Source organism: Doryrhamphus excisus, chromosome 7, assembly GCF_030265055.1.
Source record: "Doryrhamphus excisus isolate RoL2022-K1 chromosome 7, RoL_Dexc_1.0, whole genome shotgun sequence".
Classification (NCBI taxonomy): Eukaryota; Metazoa; Chordata; class Actinopteri; order Syngnathiformes; family Syngnathidae; genus Doryrhamphus; species Doryrhamphus excisus.
The window spans coordinates 18,847,128-18,869,748 of NC_080472.1; the positions used below are offsets into that span (position 1 = coordinate 18,847,128).

Genomic DNA, 22,621 nt, shown 5'->3' on the forward strand with positions numbered 1-22,621 from the left:
ACGCCTATTTACAACAATTACGCGGCTACATCGAGAGCGCTAATTTTTTAACGTGTTGCGAGCATCGCACACCGCTCGCTTCCTATACACAAATTCAAAAGTCACATAAAAAATTATGACTTTTATTATCCCGTATGGGGTCTCTCACTTGAAAATCTTCTTTCCAGAGGTGAAAGGTCAAAGCCCAACCGAAGTTCCTCGTTCCTAAGTTTCAAATGTGCAAAGTCAGGATGTTCGCGCGGCCAAACCAAACCCAAACCACAACATATATTTTTTCAAATGTGACATAAGACGACCGTCGGACAGCTAAAAGGGGAACATATGTCAACTGCTAGCGGCCGCTTGATTGGTTAAAAACATGTGAAACGCGCACTGTCAACAAGCGAGGCAAACAAAGCGTCGGTTGGGTGATTACAGGCTCAGATGTGACCGTTTCCTCTTTTCTATACGCACCGCAACATATAAATCATACAGATTTGCAATCGTAAAAAAAAAAAAAAACGTGCAATTATACGTATCCGCCCAAAACACCCTGCTGTGTGTTGCGCACACGCAAAAAAAGCGAGGAATGCGATGATGAGAGCATCTAAATGAAGACGGATGACACAATTGGCCCGGGTGATGGGCTCAAGGATTCTACGGTCAACCTCACTGACCGCGCTGTCAGCGTCCCGCCATGCATTCGTGCGGCGGCGCTCAGAGATTTGATTGATCAATTCTGTTGGCGACTGACGGATGAGCGGAACTAAACCGACAGACTGGGAACGTATCCCTATACGTGGAAGCGACGCACACAAGAGGATTGCATTATGCTTCGGTGCATCTTCCCCTCTGACGCCGTCTTGATCCTTTTATAGCTTGGCGTCAGGGTTGAGTGCGTGAGGTGCGATTCCCTGACGAAAAGTTAAGGGGTGCTGTTTTCCGGAGAGTAAAATTCAGTGAGCATAGCTTTCTGTTTCGCTAGTAAACAACGGCGATTAAGGAGAGAAGGGGATTGTTATTGGGGCTGGTTACAACTGTGCCTATAATTGCCAATGTTGATCCAAAATTGGAAAACTCTTTGAACGCCTCGGTAAAAAAACAGACCAATCACAAACCTTACGGTCCACCTCGCCGCTAAGTTGCAGTTTGGTGTTTTTTTCGGAGGTGTGCGTCAAGCTACGTTGTAGCCTATGCTCGCGCCTCGATGCAGGGGTCCCCAACCGCAGGGCCGGGGACCGTTACCGGTCCGTAGCGCATTTGCTACCGGACCTCACAAGGGTCGCGAGGGGTGCTGGAACCTATCCCATGCACTAGGAGAACATGCAAACTCCACACAGAGATGGCCGATGGTGGGATTGAACTCGGGTCTCCTAGCTGTGAGGTGTGCGCTAACCACTTATCCGCCGTGCAGCCCCTGTATAATCATTCATTCATTCATTTTCTACCGCTTTTCCTCACGAGGGTCGCGGGGGGTGCTGGAGCCTATCCCAGCTGTTTTCGGGCGAAAGGTGGGGTACACCCTGGACTGGTGGCCAGCCAATCACAGCGTTCTCAGCTGCGTTCTCAGAGCACTCCACTTACTATTATTATTATCATTATTATTGTTATTATTGTTGTTGTAGTAGTTGTTGTTGTAGTAGTAGTTGTAGTAGTAGTTGTTGTAATAGTAGTAGTAGTTGTTGTAGTAGTAGTAGTTGTAGTAGTAGTTGTTGTAATAGTTGTTGTTGTAGTAGTAGTTGTTGTAATAGTAGTAGTTGTTGTTGTAGTTGTTGTTGTAGTAGCAGTTGTAGTAGTAGTTGTAGTAGTAGTTGTAGTAGTAGTTGTAGTAGTAGTAGTTGTTGTAGCTGTTGTTGTAGTAGTAGTTGTTGTAGTAGTAGTAGTTGTTGTTGTAGTAGTAGTTGTTGTTGTAGTAGTAGTTGTTGTTGTTGTAGTTGTAGTAGTAGTTGTTGTAGTAGTTGTTGTTGTAGTAGTAGTTGCAGTAGTAGTAGTAGTTGTTGTAGTTTTAGTTGTTGTAGTAGTAGTTGTTGTTGTAGTAGTAGTTGTTGTAGTTGTAGTAGTAGTTGTAGTTGTAGTAGTAGTTGTTGTTGTAGTTGTAGTAGTTGTTGTAGTAGTAGTTGTTGTTGTAGTTGTAGTAGTAGTTGTTGTAGTAGTTGTAGTAGTAGTTGTAGTAGTAGTTGTAGTAGTAGTTGTAGTAGTAGTTGTAGTAGTAGTTGTAGTAGTAGTAGTATTCATTCATTCATTCATTCATTCTCTACCGCTTTTCCTCACGAGGGTCGCGGGTGTGCTGGAGCCTATCCCAGCTGTCTTCAGGCGAGAGGCGGGGTACACCCTGGACTGGTGGCCAGCCAATCACAGGGCACATATAGACAAACAACCATTCACACTCACATTCATACCTATGGACAATTTGGAGTCGCTAATTAACCTAGCATGTTTTTGGAATGTTGGAGGAAAAGCGGCTAATGGAACATTTTCCTTATTCAACGGTGCCTTCCATTTCGTAGTAAAGCAGAGCTTCACCTGCCTGCGCACTGTGCTTATAAGCTACGGTGATAAAATGGTATTCGTTCCAGATGTCCTCGCTATCTCTGGCGAACACGTACACGTTTTTTTTCATCGTTTCCCTGGCCGATCCTCCACCACTCGCTCTATCGCTCGCCCTCCCCGCCTGTAAAGGAGACAAGAGGCATTCTTTCCGTCCGTTTGGCGGCCGTGTGCCATGATGTCATCGGCGTGGCGACAAGGCGAGATAGTAAGCAGACGCACACGAACGCACCAGGCACCTGACCTCCACCCCGGCACGCACGGCAACCACGGGCCCGTCCTAAAAAAAAACACTTAAAAGGCCGTCGTTTTATCGGGAATGCTCATTCCGAGTCTTGGATCCCAAGCGTTTGTGTGCACGGGAGGGCGGCTTCCAGTGTGTGCTGCGTTATCTCGCCCGTGCTGTCACGCTCGCGAGTGTGTAGCTGCATGTGTGAGAGTTCAATGTCGATAGCGTACTTCCCCCGCGCTGGCGTGGATCGAGTCCGCGGTGACACTGGCCAGCGTCTGTCCAAGACAAACACGTGTTAAAAATAATCCGCTTTCGTCCGTCACCGTGCCGTGAAGCAGCTCTCCATTGTTTCCGATTGACATGGCGACACACGAGAGGCTGCTCGTACCGTGCCGCTGTTTACACTTTACACCGCAAGGCGTTGTTGTGATGGAAGCTAACGTTTCTAAAGCGCCATTGTCAAACCGGAAGATCTGTTTCATAACAGCACAACAATGGCGCCGTACGTACGACCAACCCAAGTAACATCAACACATTATTTACTGTTAGCATTTCATTTTATACAAAATATACGTAAAGTAAAAAAAAACACAGCCAGGTTTAACAAAACCCCCCAAGGAAGGACAAGAAAAGTGCTTATGGAAAAGTGCATTGAGCACATATGTAGGTTGCAAGTCCTAACAAATGACAAAGGTACGCCACCCGTCCCCAGTATACGTTTAAAGAAAACAAACCTCGTATGGGAGAACCTTTAAGGCAGTGATTCCCAAAGTGTGGACCGCAGCCCCCGGGTAGAGAAGTAATTAAAAATATTATTTAAAAAAAATATTATTTTTTTAATTTAAAAAAAAATATATTTTATTATTTTTTATTATTTTTTAAAATTATTTTTTTTGTAAAATATTTATTTCAAGATTTCAAAAAATATTTATATTTTATATTTATATATATTTATTTATTTATATTTATTTATATTTATAATATAATATATTTAATATATTAATATTAATATATTTTATAGAAAATTTTATATTTATATATTATAAATATATATTTACAACATATATATATATATATATATATATATATATATATATATATATATATATATATATATATATATATATATATATATATATATATATATATATATATATATATATATATATATATATACATATATATACATATATATATATATATATATATATATATATACATATATATATATATACATGACCGGTCACAATATTTATCCTTATAAATATAAAATCCTTTATCCCCCTGCTTTCATTTAAATTGTGAATCTTAATAATAATAATAATAATAATAATAATAATAATAATAATGATGATAATAATAATAATAATAATAATAATAATAATAATAATAATAATAATAATAATAATAATAATAGTAATAATAATAATAATAATAATAATAATAATAATAATAATAATAATAATAATAATAATACTCAGCTGCAAGGTGGTCCAGTGGTTAGCGCGTAGACTTCACAGCTAGGAAACCCGAGTTCAATTCCACCCTCGGCCATCTCTGTGTGGAGTTTGCATGTTCTCCCCGTGCATGCGTGGGTTTTCTCCGGGTACTCCGGGTACTCCGGTTTCCTCCCACATTCCAAAAACATGCTAGGTTAATTAGCGACTCCAAATTGTCCATAGGTATGAATGTGAGTGTGAATGGTTGTTTGTCTATATGTGCCCTGTGATTGGCTGGCCACTAGTCCAAGGTGTACCCTGCGTCTCGCCCGAAGACAGCTGGGATAGGCTCTAGCACCCTACTACATACTATTACTACTACTACTACTAATAATAATAATAAGTGCTCTGAGAATGCAGCATTTCGTCTATGTACTCTTTATAGGACAAAGGTGGGCCCTGAGTTGGTAAAGTTTGGGAACCCCTGCTTTAAGGACCTCCAAAAAGATCCGACATGTGAGAAGGTTCTAAAACCTTTCCACTAAGGGCCACATGCTAAAAAAAATCTAAAGTGTATCTCGTCTTGGAGTCAATTTCCTGTTGTCTGGATTGTGCTTCACCTTCCAGTTTTTCTTGAAAATTCACTTCACCGAGTTTTCTACCTGTTCAATAACTGATCCGTCCAACAGAACATGACATAACGACTGAATCCTCGGAAAACACCAACTCGGGATACCCGCTTGGATAACACGAGCGCAGCTGCGTCGGCTGAGGGATGCGACCACCTGACCGCCAGCTGAGGTCAGAGAGGCAGCTGGTGGGAAAAAGAAGGACCTCCACATGTTGATGACTTTAGCAAGAACGGGAACGAAGGCGCGGGCGGCACGTACGACCTTCGAGGTGCGTGTGAAATCCAACTTTGGAAGTACATTTAGATGTCAGCAGAATGACAAACTGCAGATATTAAAAAAAAAAAAACGTCACACTGGGTCCGGGTCAAACAGACTGGAGTCCAATTGTTCTGATAGTACCATACATTTGGTTCAATGTAAACATAGACCAGAACCAAAAGTCAGGACTGCATTTGGACTGCCAGTAGACTCTAGTCCCGTGTGAGGCAGGTGTGAGAGACCAAAACCTCAGATGTATGTAACCAGACAATGCATAGCAACACTAATTTAAGTGAAAAAACAAATAGTGAAAGTGAAAGTAAAGTAAAAAATCATAAAAAAAACAACATATACGGGAAACTTTTGATGTCTTTTTCGTTACATCCTGGTAAAAAATTACCAGGATCATAGAAATGATTTTACATTTTGTATATGCTTCACTGAGGGCATTAGTTGGTCTGCTAACAAAAATACACGTGCAAATGCAAACTAGAAAACACGAACAATTCAGTCTGACATGAACGCACCCTAAAAGTGTGTGTGTGTGTGTGTGTGTGTGTGCGACTCAGAATGTATGATCGTGTTTGCACCGTGTTGTGTTTAACCGCTTGTCAATGTAAGCAGACATTTTAGATATGCCCGCTGATGTCGGTCCTGAGTGAAATAAAGGAAACACACAACACACTTCCTGCCTTCAAAATAAGAGCTCGACATCCTGTCTGCATCAATACATGTAAGGATTTTTGTATTTAATTAATGGATGTTTTATGGTGGACGATAGGTTAGCGCGTGGGCCTCGCAGCTCGGAGACCCGAGTTCGATTCCTCCCTCCGGTTTCCTCCCACATTCCAAAAACATGCTAGGTTAATTGGCGACTCCAAATTGTCCATAGGTATGAATGTGAGTGTGAATGGTTGTTTGTCTATATGTGCCCTGTGATTGGCTGACCAGTCCAGGGTGTACCCCGCCTCTTGCCAGTTGGGATAGGCTCCAGCACCCCCCCACGACCCTGAAGATAAGCGGTAAAAATGAATGAATGATTATACAGGGGCCGCATGGCGGTTGAGTGGTTACGCAGGCCTCGCAGCTAAGAGACCCAAGTTCAATTCCACCCTCGGCCATGTTCTCCCACGTGCATGCGTGGGTTTTCTCCGGGTACTCCGGTTTCCTCCCACATTCCAAAAACATGCTAGGTTAATTAGCGACTCCAAATTGTCCATAGGTATGAATGTGAGTGTGAATGGTTGTTTGTCTATATGTGCCCTGTGATTGGCTGGCTGGCCACCAGTCCAGGGTGTAACCCGCCTCTTTCGCCCCAAGACAGCTGGGATAGGCTCCCCTGCCGCCCTCATAGTGTAAAAAAGCCGTATAAAATGAATGAATAACCCAAAAAGCACCCACTCTAGTGGTAAAATAAGTGTAAAAGTTAAAAAAAAAGTACTAAAAAATGTAGAATTTGAAGGAAAACAATGGATTTCTCACATATGAGCTTCACATTGACAGCAGTCCTGTGAAACATATGGACCGCCACATGTGCAGCATCAAAGAGCGGAGGCAGTCAATAAAAAAAAAAAAAACATTTAATGCTGCTCTGTCTCTCTTTTTGAATTGCCTATCAACTTCTACTGCAGCTGTTATTAAAAATGCTTTTGCCATACCCTGGGGGGCATTTTTTTTCTATATAAGAATCCTATCTGCAATGATATTCACCTTAAATGTGTTTAATTGTCATAATCGGGCTCCTCATTAAGAGGATGGATGCTACCTAATCTATTTTAAGGAAGTGTTATATGGGGGGCAGAGAGTGGCGTTAAAACTGCGCGTTGAGAAAGTGTGAAAGAGCTGTTGTACATCACAGAGGATTTAAGAGAAGACTCACATCCACATATGCACTACACTGACAGGGAAGGGAATAAACTGCCTGGAGGATTTGGAGGGAAAACAAATCAAAGAGACATGAAGGGGGAAGAAGCGCAGCAGGGAAGCCGGCGGCCGAGAGAGAATCGCAGTGTGTTGGTGAGAGCGAGACAAGAGAGGAGGGCAGGTGGGACTGCTGCATGACAGAATGAGGATCTGATCTTGACACATCCCCCCCCCCCATCTTTTTTTTTTTTTTCCTCCCCTTCCCATTTCTGTCTTTGTTCACCAAGCTGTCTCCTCCTCTAGCGGACGCACACATTTTTAAACCATGTAGACGCACAGTGTGACTAATAGGAAAGGTGTAAAAAGCATTAGCCCGGGGTCTGCAGGAGTTGGGACCACACACACACTCACAATATAGGAACACTGGGTAACAATTTCATTCATTCATTTTCTACCGCTGGACCCTATCCCAGCAGGGCACATATAGACAAACAACCATTCACACTCACATTCATACCTATGGACAATTTGGAGTCGCCAATTAACCTAGCATGTTTTTGGAATGTGGGAGGAAACCGGAGTACCCGGAGAACATGCAAACTCCACACAGAGATGGCCAAGGGTGGGATTGAACTCGGGTCTCCAAGCTGCAAGGCCTGCGTAACCACTCGACCGCCATGCATCCCCTGTATAATCATTCATTCATTCATTCATTTTCTACCACTTATCCTCACAAGGGGTGCTGGAGCCTATCCCAGCTGTCTTGGGGCGAGAGGCGGGGTACACCCTGGACTGGTGGCCAGCCAGCCAATCACAGGGCACATATAGACAAACAACCATTCACACTCACATTCATACCTATGGACAATTTGGAGTCGCCAATTAACCTAGCATGTTTTTGGAATGTGGGAGGAAACCGGAGTACCCGGAGAAAACCCACGCATGCACGGGGAGAACATGGAAACTCCACACAGAGATGGCTGAGGATGGGATTGAACCCAGGTCACCTAGCTGCGAGGCTGTGTGCTAACCACTCGTCCACCGCACAGCCCCTGTATAATCATTCATTCATTTTCTACCACTTATCCTCACAGGGGATGCGGGGGGTGCTGGAGTCTATCCCAGCTGTCTTCAGGCGAGAGGCGGGGTACACCCTGGACTGGTGGCCAGCCAGCCAATCACAGGGCACATATAGACAAACAACCATTCACACTCACATTCATACCTATGGACAATTTGGAGTCGCCAATTAACCTAGCATGTTTTTGGAATGTGGGAGGAAACCGGAGTACCCGGAGAAAAGGACATGAGAACATGCAAACTCGAGGGTGGGATTGAACTCGGGTTTCCTAGCTGCGCGGCCCACTTACTAACCACTTTTCCATCGTGCAACCCTGGGTAAGAATTTATCCAGAAAAAAAAGATAATGATGGATGGCAGCATCAATCTCCATTGTTAAGTTCCTAAATTCATGATTTGGAATTTTGTGCAAAAATGTGTTTTGGTGCAAACCCGGAAAAAGGTGTCAGTAACCGATGGACATTTCAAACTTCCTTGAAGTTGGGGGTTTTAAGAGTCAGTTATTTATTCATTTCATCTTATCGTTTATGTAGAATGTAATAACTTTTGTATCCCCCTGTGAGTGCGTGGGTGGGTGGTATCCGGCTTCCCTCCACATTCCAAAAATAGGAATGCATGTTAGGTTAATTGGAGGTTCTAAGTTCTGACTGTGGTTGCTTCCATGTATGTTGGCTGCATCACACCCCGCCTTAATGAGGACAAGCGGCATAACAAATGAACGGTTTACTAACCAATTCATCATCCAATATATTCATTTTTCCTACCAAGGTGTGCAAGGTGGTGCTGATCCGAATGAGTATTATTCCACCAGTTCACCGTCGTGGTTCATTCCGGATTACAGTGTGGAAGAGGCCCACTTCGCCGTCAAAAGGCGCAGAATAAGCAAGAAAGTAAAGAAGCGTGCGAGACAGTATGCCCTGCTTTCAGCTTGTAACGTGTCAAACGTCGCCCTTTTAGTCGCACTAAGCTCTCGACAAGTCTGCTGCACACACACACACACACACACACACACACACACAACAAATACACACACACAGCAAATACACACATCCTTGCTTTTGGCACGCTGAGAATTAATCTCATTGCTGTCTGAAGGGGGATCAAAGCGCTTGTCTTGCTGCCATAATTTGTACATGCATGCATATATATATATATATTTATATATATATGTGTGTGTGTGTGTGTCTCCAAGCTGCAGTGTGCTTCCAAGCAGTCACGCCGACTTGTCTGTTTATGCACATGAGACTCATAGTCTCAACGCATAGCGCCACATTGTTAGCGTTAGGATAAGTAGAGTTGTGTCGAGTTTTCCTGCAAAGCTGCCGTAAATCCACAAGTGCACACATGCGAAAAAAAAACACACACAAAAAACAACAACACACAAATGCAAGTTAGGCAAGCCAATAGCTCTTGATTGCCCCCTGGTGGTACATATCATATTGTAAACCAGGGGTCTCAAACTCAATTTACTTGGGGGCCACTGGAGTTAGGGTCTGGGTGAGTACTGGGCCGCATCAGGTTTTCCAAAAAAACCCGAAAAACGCATTTATTAAAAACAGAAAAATGAATAAATTTTGTTTTGGTTCCGATTTTCTACAATAAAATCTCTGATAAAACATTCCACTGTTCTCAAATATCTTACTTTTTATTTTTCTACACAAAATAAGATGAAAAATAAATAAACAAATCAAGAATAAAGAAAATCAATCAATCAGTAATAAATAAATAAATATAATAATAATAATAAAACGGCAAAAATAATAAAAACTTAAGAAACCACATATAGTTGGTGGGTAGACAAATTATTTTTTCAGATTATAATTAACAAAGCATTATTAGAGCCCTTATTAGAGACTATAGTCACATTTATACTTTTCTTATTTACAACATATTGCGCAACTGTAGGGTCTTGAGACACATGCTAACAAACTAGAGAGCTATAGCGACCTAAACGGTAGCCTTCAAGTTATTTCCTTTAAACTTAAATAGCCAAAAACTTACCACTTCCACACGGATAGGGAGGATAACTATTAAGAGTTATTTAACCTTTAACATGAACATTAATCAAACGTAATAATTTTTTTGGGTACATGATACCATACAGCATCCATATCAAACTTGCGCGGGCCGCACTAACATTAAACTTTCATATCAAGGCGGGGGCCCGTGGGCCGCGTGTTTGAGACCCCTGTTGTAAACAGTTTCTTGTTTTTTTTTATTTTTTGGGACGGTACAGAGACAGGAAGTATAAGTGCCCATAGTTACGAGCCATGGCTAGTGATGTTGCCAAGGAGAAACCAGAGCTTGAAAAGCCTCTTCCGTTGTTAAAGTGAAATATGTGAAAATGTCCCCCCATACCGGTTTGCTCGAGTCCATCGTTTTCACGCCGTGAATAGCAAAACCACATGCCCCCGCGCACATTATTGGTTTCCTTCAGCATGTGGCGACAGTAGCGATGATACGAGCGGAAACGCGGCCACGTGATAACGACATTTGCAGACAGACAGAAGCTATAGCGAGTTACGGTGGGGAATAAGCAAGCGCCGCAATGCGGGGGCTGGGGTGAAGCGCAGCCTGGGAGAGTGACGGAAGGGAGGACGGGGATGAAGGAAGGGACGTTGGGAAGGAGGGGGAATAAATCACTGCATTAGCCTTGAGGCATCGGTGTCTTTCTCCAAACTTCTGATTAGCTGAAACGGTCTATTGTTTGCAGACACTGACGCGCAATAGACCAGTGGTTCCCAAAAGTGGGTCGCAAAGTCGTTTTCATTGGGTCACGGGTCTATGCTAAGAAAAACATATATACGTATATATACTATGAAACACTACAGCCTGTTTTAGTTATGTTAAATTAATCATTCTTGTTAACACGCATTTTAAACTTACGTCTTATGTTACATACATTATTTTCCGGACTGGCTGGTTGGCTGTTCCTGCGACTTATACTCCAGAGCGACTTATAAATAAAAAAAAACTGTTTATGTTACATAAACACTGGACACCTTTTCTGTTCATGTTTATTTTTTGTGTAGCTGGGATAGGCTCCAGCACCCCTCCCGAGGATAAGCGGTAGAAAATGAATGAATGAATAAACATTGTGTTAGCATATCTTACACCTATTCAGCCTGTTCTCTATTCTTTCATTAATGTTAGAACTTGCTTTCCAAGAGGACGTAATGTCTGTTACGGTCAAGTACTTAGGAAAATACCGTATTTCTGGACTACAAGTCGCTCCGAAGTATAAGTCGCAAAAGGCCAAAAATGCATAATTAGGTAGAAAAAACATACATAAGTCGCACTGGAGTATAAGTCACACAATGCCAAAAATGCATCATTAGGTAGAAAAAAAACATACATAAGTCGCACAGTAGTATAAGTCGCACATGGCCAAAAATGCATAATTAGGTAGGAAAAAACATACATAAGTTGCACTGGAGTATAAGTCGTACATGGCCAAAAATGCATTAATAGGTAGAAAAAAAACATACATAAGTCGCACTGGAGTATAAGTTGGACAAGGCCAAAAATGCATAATTAGGTAGAAAAAAACATACATAAGTCGCACTGGGGTATAAGTCGGACAAGGCCAAAAATGCATAATTAGATAGAAAAAAACATACATAAGTCGCACAATGGCAAAAATGCATAATTAGGTAGAAAAAACATACATAAGTCGCACTGGAGTATAAGTTGCACAAGGCCAAAAATGCATAATTAGGTAGAAAAAAACATACATAAGTCGCACTGGAGTATAAGTCGCATTTTTTGCGGGTAATTTATTTTAACTACTTGACCAAAACAGACATTACATCGCAGGAACAGCCAACCTATGAAAAAACCTATGACTTATAGTCTGAAAAATATGGTAAATTACCCGCAAAAAGTGCGACTTATGTATGTTTTTTTAACCTAATTATGCATTTTTGGCCCTGTGCGACTTATACTCCAGAGCGACTTATAGTCCAGAAAATACGATTCTCATCGGTGGGTTACACTTCATGTTATTGTGAGGAAGACTCGGGTTGAAAATCTGCATCAGGTTAATAAATATACTTTAAAAACATACGTAAGTACGCCATTCAAAACAGAGGCAGCTCTTACGTTGAACTTACATTTGCTAGTTGACTGGACTAAAAATGTTTTACAGTAGAATGACGCGACGTGATCAACCCCTGGCGTTCTTGCCTGCGCTATATTTGCTTGCTTGTTGGGTCAGCGTTGTTGCACTAGGCAGCCTGTTTCAGTGGAAACAATAAAGTTTTTAAATGAGTGCCCAGCCCTTGTTTTGAGGCTTAATTGTCATCTTTTATTTGCCCGTTAAAGCATTAAAAAAAAAATAAAAATGTTGCCTAACCGCTAACATTAAGAGGCGCTGCCAAAACATCATCAAGTGCAGAGTTGTTTCATTTCTGGAGTGTTTTTCCGCAGTGATAAATTGTCCTTTCTACGTTACAATCTCCATGACAACCTTGCAAATAAACACACATTGGCATTTGTTATTTTTTTATGTTTCGGAGCATTTGCCTCGGCAAACAATTTATGATATTAACGCTCGTAAAAATGCTCTCTAATGGTAAAAAGCAATGACCCATAAATGAAATTGAGCACATGGGGGTGTAAAAGCTCATTGCTTGTGCAATGTCCAACGTACACTGCAGTCTTAGATGGATGAGCACGAGGAGCGAGGGAGACGGCGATGAGGCGAATATCATTTGGAGTTTTGTTGGCCGGACTAAGTTGTCTTTGGACAGCTGTCTTTTTTTTTTTCCTCTTTTCAGTGTCGCCCGCTGCCAAAAAACACGTTAATACTCATTTTCTTTCATTTTACTACTGTACTTCCCACTTCCCCCTCGCAAAGAAAACTACAGCTTGGACCTCTTCACTTGGAGCTGACCACTTCTTGGACAGAAATGTGAGACAAAATGTCACAGATGTAGATGAACGAGTGTGTGTGTGTTTTTCTACCAAATTATGCAATTTTGGCCTTGTGCGACTTATACTCCAGTGCGACTTATGTATGTTTTTTTCTACCTAATTATGCATTTTTGGCATTGTGCGACTTATATTCCAGTGCGACTTACGTATGTTTTTTTCCACCTAATTGTGCATTTTTGGCCATGTGCGACTTATGTATGTTTTTTTCTTCCTAATTAAGCATTTTTGGCCTTGTGCGACTTATATTCCAGTGCGACTTATGTATGTTTTTATCTACCTAATTATGCATTTTTGGCATTGTGCGACTTACGTATGTTTTTTTCTACCTAATTATGCATTTTTGGCATTGTGCGACTTATGTATGTTTTTTTTCTACCTAATTATGCATTTTTGGCCATGTGCGACTTATGTATGTTTTTTTCTTCCTAATTATGCATTTTTGGCCTTGTGCGACTTATGTATGTTTTTTTCTTCCTAATTATGCATTTTTGGCCTTGTGCGACTTGTATTCCAGTGCGACTTATGTATGTTTTTTTCTACCTCATTATGCATTTTTGGCCTTGTCCGACTTATACCCCAGTGCGACTTATGTATGTTTTTTTCTACCTAATTATGCATTTTTGGCCATGTGTGACTTATACTCCAGTGCGACTTATGTATGTTTTTTTCTAGTTAATTATGCATTTTTGGCCTTGTGCAACTTATACTCCAGTGCAACTTATGTATGTTTTTTTCAACCTAATTATGCATTTTTGTCCTTGTGCGACTTATACTCCGGAGTGACTTATGTATGTTTTTTTCTACCTAATTATGCATTTTTGCCATTGTGCAACTTATACTCCGGAGTGACTTATGTATGTTTTTTTCTACCTAATTATGCATTTTTGCCATTGTGCGACTTATGTATGTTTTTTTCTACCTCATTATGCATTTTTGGCCTTGTCCGACTTATACCCCAGTGCGACTTATGTATGTTTTTTTCTACCTAATTATGCATTTTTGGCCATGTGTGACTTATACTCCAGTTCGACTTATGTATGTTTTTTTTCTACCTAATTATGCATTTTTGGCATTGTGCGACTTATATTCCAGTGCGACTTACGTATGTTTTTTTCCACCTAATTGTGCATTTTTGGCCATGTGCGACTTATGTATGTTTTTTTCTTCCTAATTAAGCATTTTTGGCCTTGTGCGACTTATATTCCAGTGCGACTTATGTATGTTTTTATCTACCTAATTATGCATTTTTGGCATTGTGCGACTTACGTATGTTTTTTTCTACCTAATTATGCATTTTTGGCATTGTGCGACTTATGTATGTTTTTTTTCTACCTAATTATGCATTTTTGGCCATGTGCGACTTATGTATGTTTTTTTCTTCCTAATTATGCATTTTTGGCCTTGTGCGACTTATGTATGTTTTTTTCTTCCTAATTATGCATTTTTGGCCTTGTGCGACTTGTATTCCAGTGCGACTTATGTATGTTTTTTTCTACCTCATTATGCATTTTTGGCCTTGTCCGACTTATACCCCAGTGCGACTTATGTATGTTTTTTTCTACCTAATTATGCATTTTTGGCCATGTGTGACTTATACTCCAGTGCGACTTATGTATGTTTTTTTCTAGTTAATTATGCATTTTTGGCCTTGTGCAACTTATACTCCAGTGCAACTTATGTATGTTTTTTTCAACCTAATTATGCATTTTTGTCCTTGTGCGACTTATACTCCGGAGTGACTTATGTATGTTTTTTTCTACCTAATTATGCATTTTTGCCATTGTGCAACTTATACTCCGGAGTGACTTATGTATGTTTTTTTCTACCTAATTATGCATTTTTGCCATTGTGCGACTTATGTATGTTTTTTTCTACCTCATTATGCATTTTTGGCCTTGTCCGACTTATACCCCAGTGCGACTTATGTATGTTTTTTTCTACCTAATTATGCATTTTTGGCCATGTGTGACTTATACTCCAGTTCGACTTATGTATGTTTTTTTTCTACCTAATTATGCATTTTTGGCATTGTGCGACTTATATTCCAGTGCGACTTACGTATGTTTTTTTCCACCTAATTGTGCATTTTTGGCCATGTGCGACTTATGTATGTTTTTTTCTTCCTAATTAAGCATTTTTGGCCTTGTGCGACTTATATTCCAGTGCGACTTATGTATGTTTTTATCTACCTAATTATGCATTTTTGGCATTGTGCGACTTACGTATGTTTTTTTCTACCTAATTATGCATTTTTGGCATTGTGCGACTTATGTATGTTTTTTTTCTACCTAATTATGCATTTTTGGCCATGTGCGACTTATGTATGTTTTTTTCTTCCTAATTATGCATTTTTGGCCTTGTGCGACTTATGTATGTTTTTTTCTTCCTAATTATGCATTTTTGGCCTTGTGCGACTTGTATTCCAGTGCGACTTATGTATGTTTTTTTCTACCTCATTATGCATTTTTGGCCTTGTCCGACTTATACCCCAGTGCGACTTATGTATGTTTTTTTCTACCTAATTATGCATTTTTGGCCATGTGTGACTTATACTCCAGTGCGACTTATGTATGTTTTTTTCTAGTTAATTATGCATTTTTGGCCTTGTGCAACTTATACTCCAGTGCAACTTATGTATGTTTTTTTCAACCTAATTATGCATTTTTGTCCTTGTGCGACTTATACTCCGGAGTGACTTATGTATGTTTTTTTCTACCTAATTATGCATTTTTGCCATTGTGCAACTTATACTCCGGAGTGACTTATGTATGTTTTTTTCTACCTAATTATGCATTTTTGCCATTGTGCGACTTATGTATGTTTTTTTCTACCTCATTATGCATTTTTGGCCTTGTCCGACTTATACCCCAGTGCGACTTATGTATGTTTTTTTCTACCTAATTATGCATTTTTGGCCATGTGTGACTTATACTCCAGTTCGACTTATGTATGTTTTTTTTCTACCTAATTATGCATTTTTGGCATTGTGCGACTTATATTCCAGTGCGACTTACGTATGTTTTTTTCCACCTAATTGTGCATTTTTGGCCATGTGCGACTTATGTATGTTTTTTTCTTCCTAATTAAGCATTTTTGGCCTTGTGCGACTTATATTCCAGTGCGACTTATGTATGTTTTTATCTACCTAATTATGCATTTTTGGCATTGTGCGACTTACGTATGTTTTTTTCTACCTAATTATGCATTTTTGGCATTGTGCGACTTATGTATGTTTTTTTTCTACCTAATTATGCATTTTTGGCCATGTGCGACTTATGTATGTTTTTTTCTTCCTAATTATGCATTTTTGGCCTTGTGCGACTTATGTATGTTTTTTTCTTCCTAATTATGCATTTTTGGCCTTGTGCGACTTGTATTCCAGTGCGACTTATGTATGTTTTTTTCTACCTCATTATGCATTTTTGGCCTTGTCCGACTTATACCCCAGTGCGACTTATGTATGTTTTTTTCTACCTAATTATGCATTTTTGGCCATGTGTGACTTATACTCCAGTGCGACTTATGTATGTTTTTTTCTAGTTAATTATGCATTTTTGGCCTTGTGCAACTTATACTCCAGTGCAACTTATGTATGTTTTTTTCAACCTAATTATGCATTTTTGTCCTTGTGCGACTTATACTCCGGAGTGACTTATGTATGTTTTTTTCTACCTAATTATGCATTTTTGCCATTGTGCAACTTATACTCCGGAGTGACTTATGTATGTTTTTTTCTACCTAATTATGCATTTTTGCCATTGTGCGACTTATGTATGTTTTTTTCTACCTCATTATGCATTTTTGGCCTTGTCCGACTTATACCCCAGTGCGACTTATGTATGTTTTTTTCTACCTAATTATGCATTTTTGGCCATGTGTGACTTATACTCCAGTTCGACTTATGTATGTTTTTTTCTACCTAATTATGCATTTTTGGCATTGTGCGACTTATACTACAGTGCGACTTATGTATGTTTTTTTCTACCTAATTATGCATTTTTGGCATTGTGCGACTTATACTCCGGAACGACTTATAGTCCAGAGAAGTACTTGACCAAAACAGACATTACTACATTACATTACACGTAATATAATTAATAGTCAATTTCTTTGATTTTACTACTGTCCTTCCCACTTCCCCCTCGCAAAGAAAACAAGAGCTTGGAACTCTTCACATGGAGCTGACCACTTCTTGGACAGAAATGTGAGACAAAATGTCACAGATGTAGATGAACTAGTGTGTGTGAGTGTGTGTGTGTGTGTGTGCAGCACTAATATATTCCAAGCCTGGAAAGCGCGGAAAGCAGCGGTATCGTATATCATGTCTTACAGAAAACGTTAAACTTTACACCAGTGTTAAATCAGGAAACAAATCACACATCCAACCACAGAGAGTTATGGCGGAGTTATGCATGCCCAGACATTTTCATGCGTATTACACGCACATATAGACCAACACGGAGGACCTTAAACATCCTCATGTTGTACACGCCCAAGGAGACCAGACTTATATACTCATAAGACTCATAAGTCAATACATGACAGCTAGAGGCCAGCATACAGTACGTCCATTCACCTTCAAAGAAAAGAGGCGAGTGAGTGACTTGTGTTTAAAAAAAAAAAAAAAAAAAGTATAATTTTCCCAGGATGCTGTCAATGAAATGATGATTCAGGTGTGTGCAGGTATATGATGAAGTCAATAACTATTTTAGCAAACATGTACATATGCATACTGTACCAGGTAAGTATATATAATATGTTTTTATATGGAAACTACACATTTGGATGTGAACTTGGACAAATACGTTCATTCATTCATTTTCTAACGCTTATCCTCACGGGGCTCGCGGGGGGTGCTGGAGCCTATCCCAACTCGTGTGCCGTGCAGCCTGAACAAATACAGGATATGTTTATTTCTTCATATTAGCAAATATGTTTATTATTTAAATAATCTTCAGTATGATTTTTAATGGAATCTTTTTATTCCATTTTATAGCAATATTTTTTATTTTTTATATCAATATATTCCTGTAATGTTACTAGTATGTTTTATATATTTTAACATGAAATTGTATATTTTAAAACTGTTCATTCATTCATTAATTTTCTACCGCTTATCCTCATGAGGGTCGCGGGGGGTGCTGGAGCCTATCCCAGCTGTCTTCGGGCGAGAGGCGGGGTACACCCTGGACCGCTGGCCAGCCAATCACAGGGCACATATAGACAAACAACCATTCACACTCACACTTATTGCAAATATTTTAATTATTTAAATCATCTGAACTAAGCCGTACACAGACTAATTTTCTTTTATGACATTTTGGTGCTTTTTAATGGACTCTTTTATTACATTGTATAGCAATATTTTTGTATTTTCTATTTATTTATTTAGTTTTTATTTTAATTTTTATTTATCTTATTTTTATTTTATATTATATATTTTTTATTTTATTCAGTTATTATATATATATATATATATATATATATATACACACACACACACACACACACACACACACATTATTATATATTTTAAAATGAAATTGTATATTTTAAAACTGTTATTTAAGTCAATTATTTAAATATAAATAAAATAAAAATGTAAAATACATATTTTCATTATATTTATTGTATGTAAAGTGCATTTTTTTTTACATTTCATTGTAATATTTTCATGAATTTGTTTCTTGAGCTAATGTGTTTAATATTTATGCAATAATACCAGTATGTGTTTTTAATATTTAATGCTTTTTTTCGCCATGTCACATCGTGCATAAAGTGTGCATTAGAGACTCCATTAAAAGAGACGTTTGTTATTAACATCTGCATATTTAACGATGTAAAAAAAAAAAAAGACACAAAGAGGTGAGGTGGAGCGCCGGCACATTTATGACATAAACAGTCAAAGTAAAAGCCGCTTTCTTTGAATTGATATTCATAAATTAGCATGTACTGTATATAGTATATGTAGTATATACTATACGTATACAAGGTGTGTGCACATAAGGAGTGTATATGGTGGACACAAGTCCGGTTCTAATGATGTCCTGTTATAAGTCAAAAACAAAGCGATGTCCTACACTTGTCTCAAAGTCAGGACCGCAGCGTTTTCAACAGACGGCCTTCTGGCTTCTGTTTCAACCACATGTATTGCTCCACTCCGTGGAAATCCTCAGTGGTTTAAATACATAAAACGCATCGGCTTATGCAAGGCCGTCCATTAATAGTGCATTAAAACGTCGCCAGGGTGCGCGCATAGGCGGATGTCTGTGTATGCAATCAATCATGTGACGAGCTGCATGGTTACCGCATTAAAGCTCTGCTTAAGTCCATCGGTTTTGAAGGAGGGCGGGAAGATCATGTCTGACACGGGGGATCTACTGGAGATAACGTCGGAGTTTGTAGTGGATCCCCCCCCCCACCCCCCGAAATTCAAATTCTTACTTCATCTCCAGGACCTCCTCCAGGTGCTTCCGCCGCTCGGCCCGTAAAGCGGTCAGGTGACCCTCCTTCTCGGCCAGTGACAGCTGAGTGGATGACAGCTTGGCTTTCATCACCTCCAACTCCTGTTTCACCTTTTCCATGGCGACCAGCAGGTCTTCCACCTGACGGGGACACACACACACATGTGCTTCGGTATTTCGCCTCATTTTTCCACGCCACGTTACCACGAACACATTCAGTAATTGCCTTCGCATGCACAGCTTCATGCAGTCTGCATAGAAGTTCTCAATTTTGATCATTTTAGTTGAAAAGTTGACAAAAGAGAAATACAAGTGATCACGGTGATGTTACCTTCGACCACTTAAAGCCGGCCGTGTTCAGCTCATGCAGCTCAATACGAGAGAGCTGCGTAATACAAAAAAGATGGAAAAGGACAGCGGCAAAGGCGGATAGAAAAACGGACACGGGAAGGGGGGTGGGGGCGGCAGACAATAAAAAGAGAAAAAGATACAAGGATCCAAGCCAAACAATTCAGAAAAAAAAAATCAGGAAAAGGGATTGTGGAAAGGAGGAGAGAGAGAAGATATATACGTGAGTGAGAGAATGCAAGTCAAAGGCCTCCGTCGAGGACCTCGTGTGTATTCCTGGAAAGTTTGCTCAAAATTTATGGGGAGGATTCTGGACAAGGATGAAGAGTCTTGAACCAGTCATGATATGCTATATATATATATCACTATAATGACAGTTACTATGGTAGCCATTATGTCATTGTATGGTCATATCACCTCGTACTTCGTTATGTGACAAAAAATTAAAAAATAATCGTAAAAAAATTAATTAAAAAAAAAATTACCAAAAAAACGTTAAATTATATTAGGAATGCAGGAAGTGAACAAATGTAATATGAGAAGATTGTATCCAAGGATGAAGATTCTTGAACCAGTCATGATGTGCTATATATATATATATATCACTATATTGACAGTTACTATGGTACCCATTATGTTATTATATGGTCATATCACCTCATACTTCGTTACGTGACAAAAAAGTAAAAAAATAATAATTAAAAAAAATTAAAAATACAAATAAAAAAACGTAAATTATATTAGGAAGGCAGGAAGTGAACAAATGTATCATTGTATGGTCATATCACCTTGTACTTCGTTACGTGACAAAAAATAAAAATATAAAAACTTTATTAAAAAAAAATTTAAATTATATTACGAAGGCAGGAAGTAAACAAATGTAACATAAGAAGATTGTATACAAGGATGAAGAGTTTTGAACCAGTCATGGTGTGCTATATATATATATATATATCACTATATTGACAGTTACTATGGTAACCATTATGTCATTGGATGGTCATATCACCTCGTACTTCGGTACGGGACAAAACATAAAAAATAAAACTGAATAAAAAAAATTTAATAAAAAAAATAAAAACAACCTTAAATTATATTAGGAAAGCAGGAAGTGAACAAATGTAACAGTTACTGATTGTAAAAGTACCAGATGGAGGGGTAGGATTTAATAAGCTTTGCTTCTTCCTACTCCTTTTGGACATGTGGAACTGTGAACTGATTATGGGATGCATTCAATTGTAATCTGATGCACGAGAGGCGGGGTACACCCTGGACTGGTGGCCAGCCAGCCAATCACAGGGCACATATAGACAAACAACCATTCACACTCACATTCATACCTATGGACAATTTGGAGTCGCTAATTAACCTAGCATGTTTTTGGAATGTGGGAGGAAACCGGAGTACCCGGAGAAAACCCACGCATGAACGGGGGAAAACATGCAAACTCCACACAGAGATGGCCGAGGGTGGAATCAAACCTGGGTCTCCTAGCTGTGAGGCTTGTGTGCTAACCACTCGAGCGCCGTGCAGCCTCAAACAAAGCAATGAAATGAAATAAACAATAATCAGGAAGTGAACAGACTACGAGTATGATTAAATAAACTCTGCTTCTTCCTGCTTATTTTCCGACATGTGGAATCGCGCGTGTGCAAATACGTCTTCCTTCATTTAACTTTATTCGAAGCAACACCAAGACAGTTGCTAACAGGCTCTGTTTTCAAAGCCAAAATAAGAAAAAGGAAGGGGAAAAAGACGAGGCCTGCATGGAAAAAGACGCAATTTGCGGAGGAGGACGACAAACACTTTGGTGTGTGTGGACTGACATTTTGGGGTGTGTCGCACCTTTTTCCTCACTGACCATTAATGACTAACGTCTCGCTCCTATATTTTGGTGCGGTCAACCGCCCAAGCGCACACGGCTTGTCAATACGTGGCACAGCCAAGTGTGTGTCTGCTGTGTGAATTTCCCGCGTCGGCCACATTGGTGCGACACGCTCAATTGCCCGCTGTAACAAGCAAAGTCCTTTTGAAACAGCTCGTTATTGTCTCTCCCTGATGTCGTGATTTTATGAAGCATTATGTCCGAACCCAACGGCTGTGACGCATTTGTGTCAAAGCGAGTGAGGGCAGTCCATCTGAATGCTGTTTAAGGAGCAGTTAGAACTCCATGGGTATGCTGGAAGGAATGTATGTGCTGTAGAATGAACACACACAACATGGCAGACTCGCACGTATACAGAATGCGTCCGCACAGAATGGCTGTTGATGTTGGGCGAGGACCGTGTTTGGCCACGTGTTGACATTTCTCTGCAAAGCGCTTCTTCTTCTTCCTGCCTCGGTCGCGTCTGCGACCGAGCAATTAAAGCCACCGCTTGTAGCTTTTTGAAAACATTTTTTTTGCCACTTTGGGCTGGCATACGTCAGGGTCAAATTAGAGGGGCTTTTCCGTAAATTTGTTCCACAAACGACGCCAGGCAACTTCCGTTCAACTCGACTTCCATTTTTGGTGTCGGCTATGAACTTGACTATTCCACATTATAAAAATGTAACCTGGGAAATAAACTCTGCTTCTTCCTACCCCTATTCGAAAAAATGTGGTGTTCGTATACGCCTTTTTGCACGGAAAGAAGTGATGATGCAACTCTACAAGAAAAGAGATCATGTTTGGTGCAGTTTTAATTCAACATGCTTACTGTACACTACCCATCAAAAGTTGTAAAACACCCCAATTTCTAAGTGAGGGTCCGTCTCTCTTTGGTTGTTTCTCCGGTACACAGGCAGGTAACTGCCTTCCTTTCAATGCAGACCTACCAACATTCCTGGTTTCAATTTCAAGTTTAG

General features: G+C 39.8%; 1 protein-coding gene across 14 annotated transcripts in view; it reads right to left on the minus strand.

Moving 5' to 3' along the window:
* LOC131132354 (ELKS/Rab6-interacting/CAST family member 1-like) overlaps positions 1–22,621 on the minus strand; it is a 91,897-nt gene that overhangs the window by 18,294 nt on the left and 50,982 nt on the right. For 9 of the 14 annotated variants that reach the window (XR_009130357.1, XR_009130356.1, XR_009130359.1 and 6 more), the window contains one exon: positions 19,410–19,570. Coding sequence is in view for 9 of the 14 variants with exons in the window: in XM_058077916.1 (XP_057933899.1) it covers positions 19,410–19,570 (161 nt within the window). In the remaining 5 variants the exon portion in view is untranslated. Of the gene's footprint in view, positions 1–19,409; positions 19,571–19,760; positions 19,815–22,621 lie in introns of all 14 variants that reach the window. The other 5 variants (XR_009130355.1, XM_058077908.1, XM_058077909.1 and 2 more) reach the window with 1 other exon arrangement.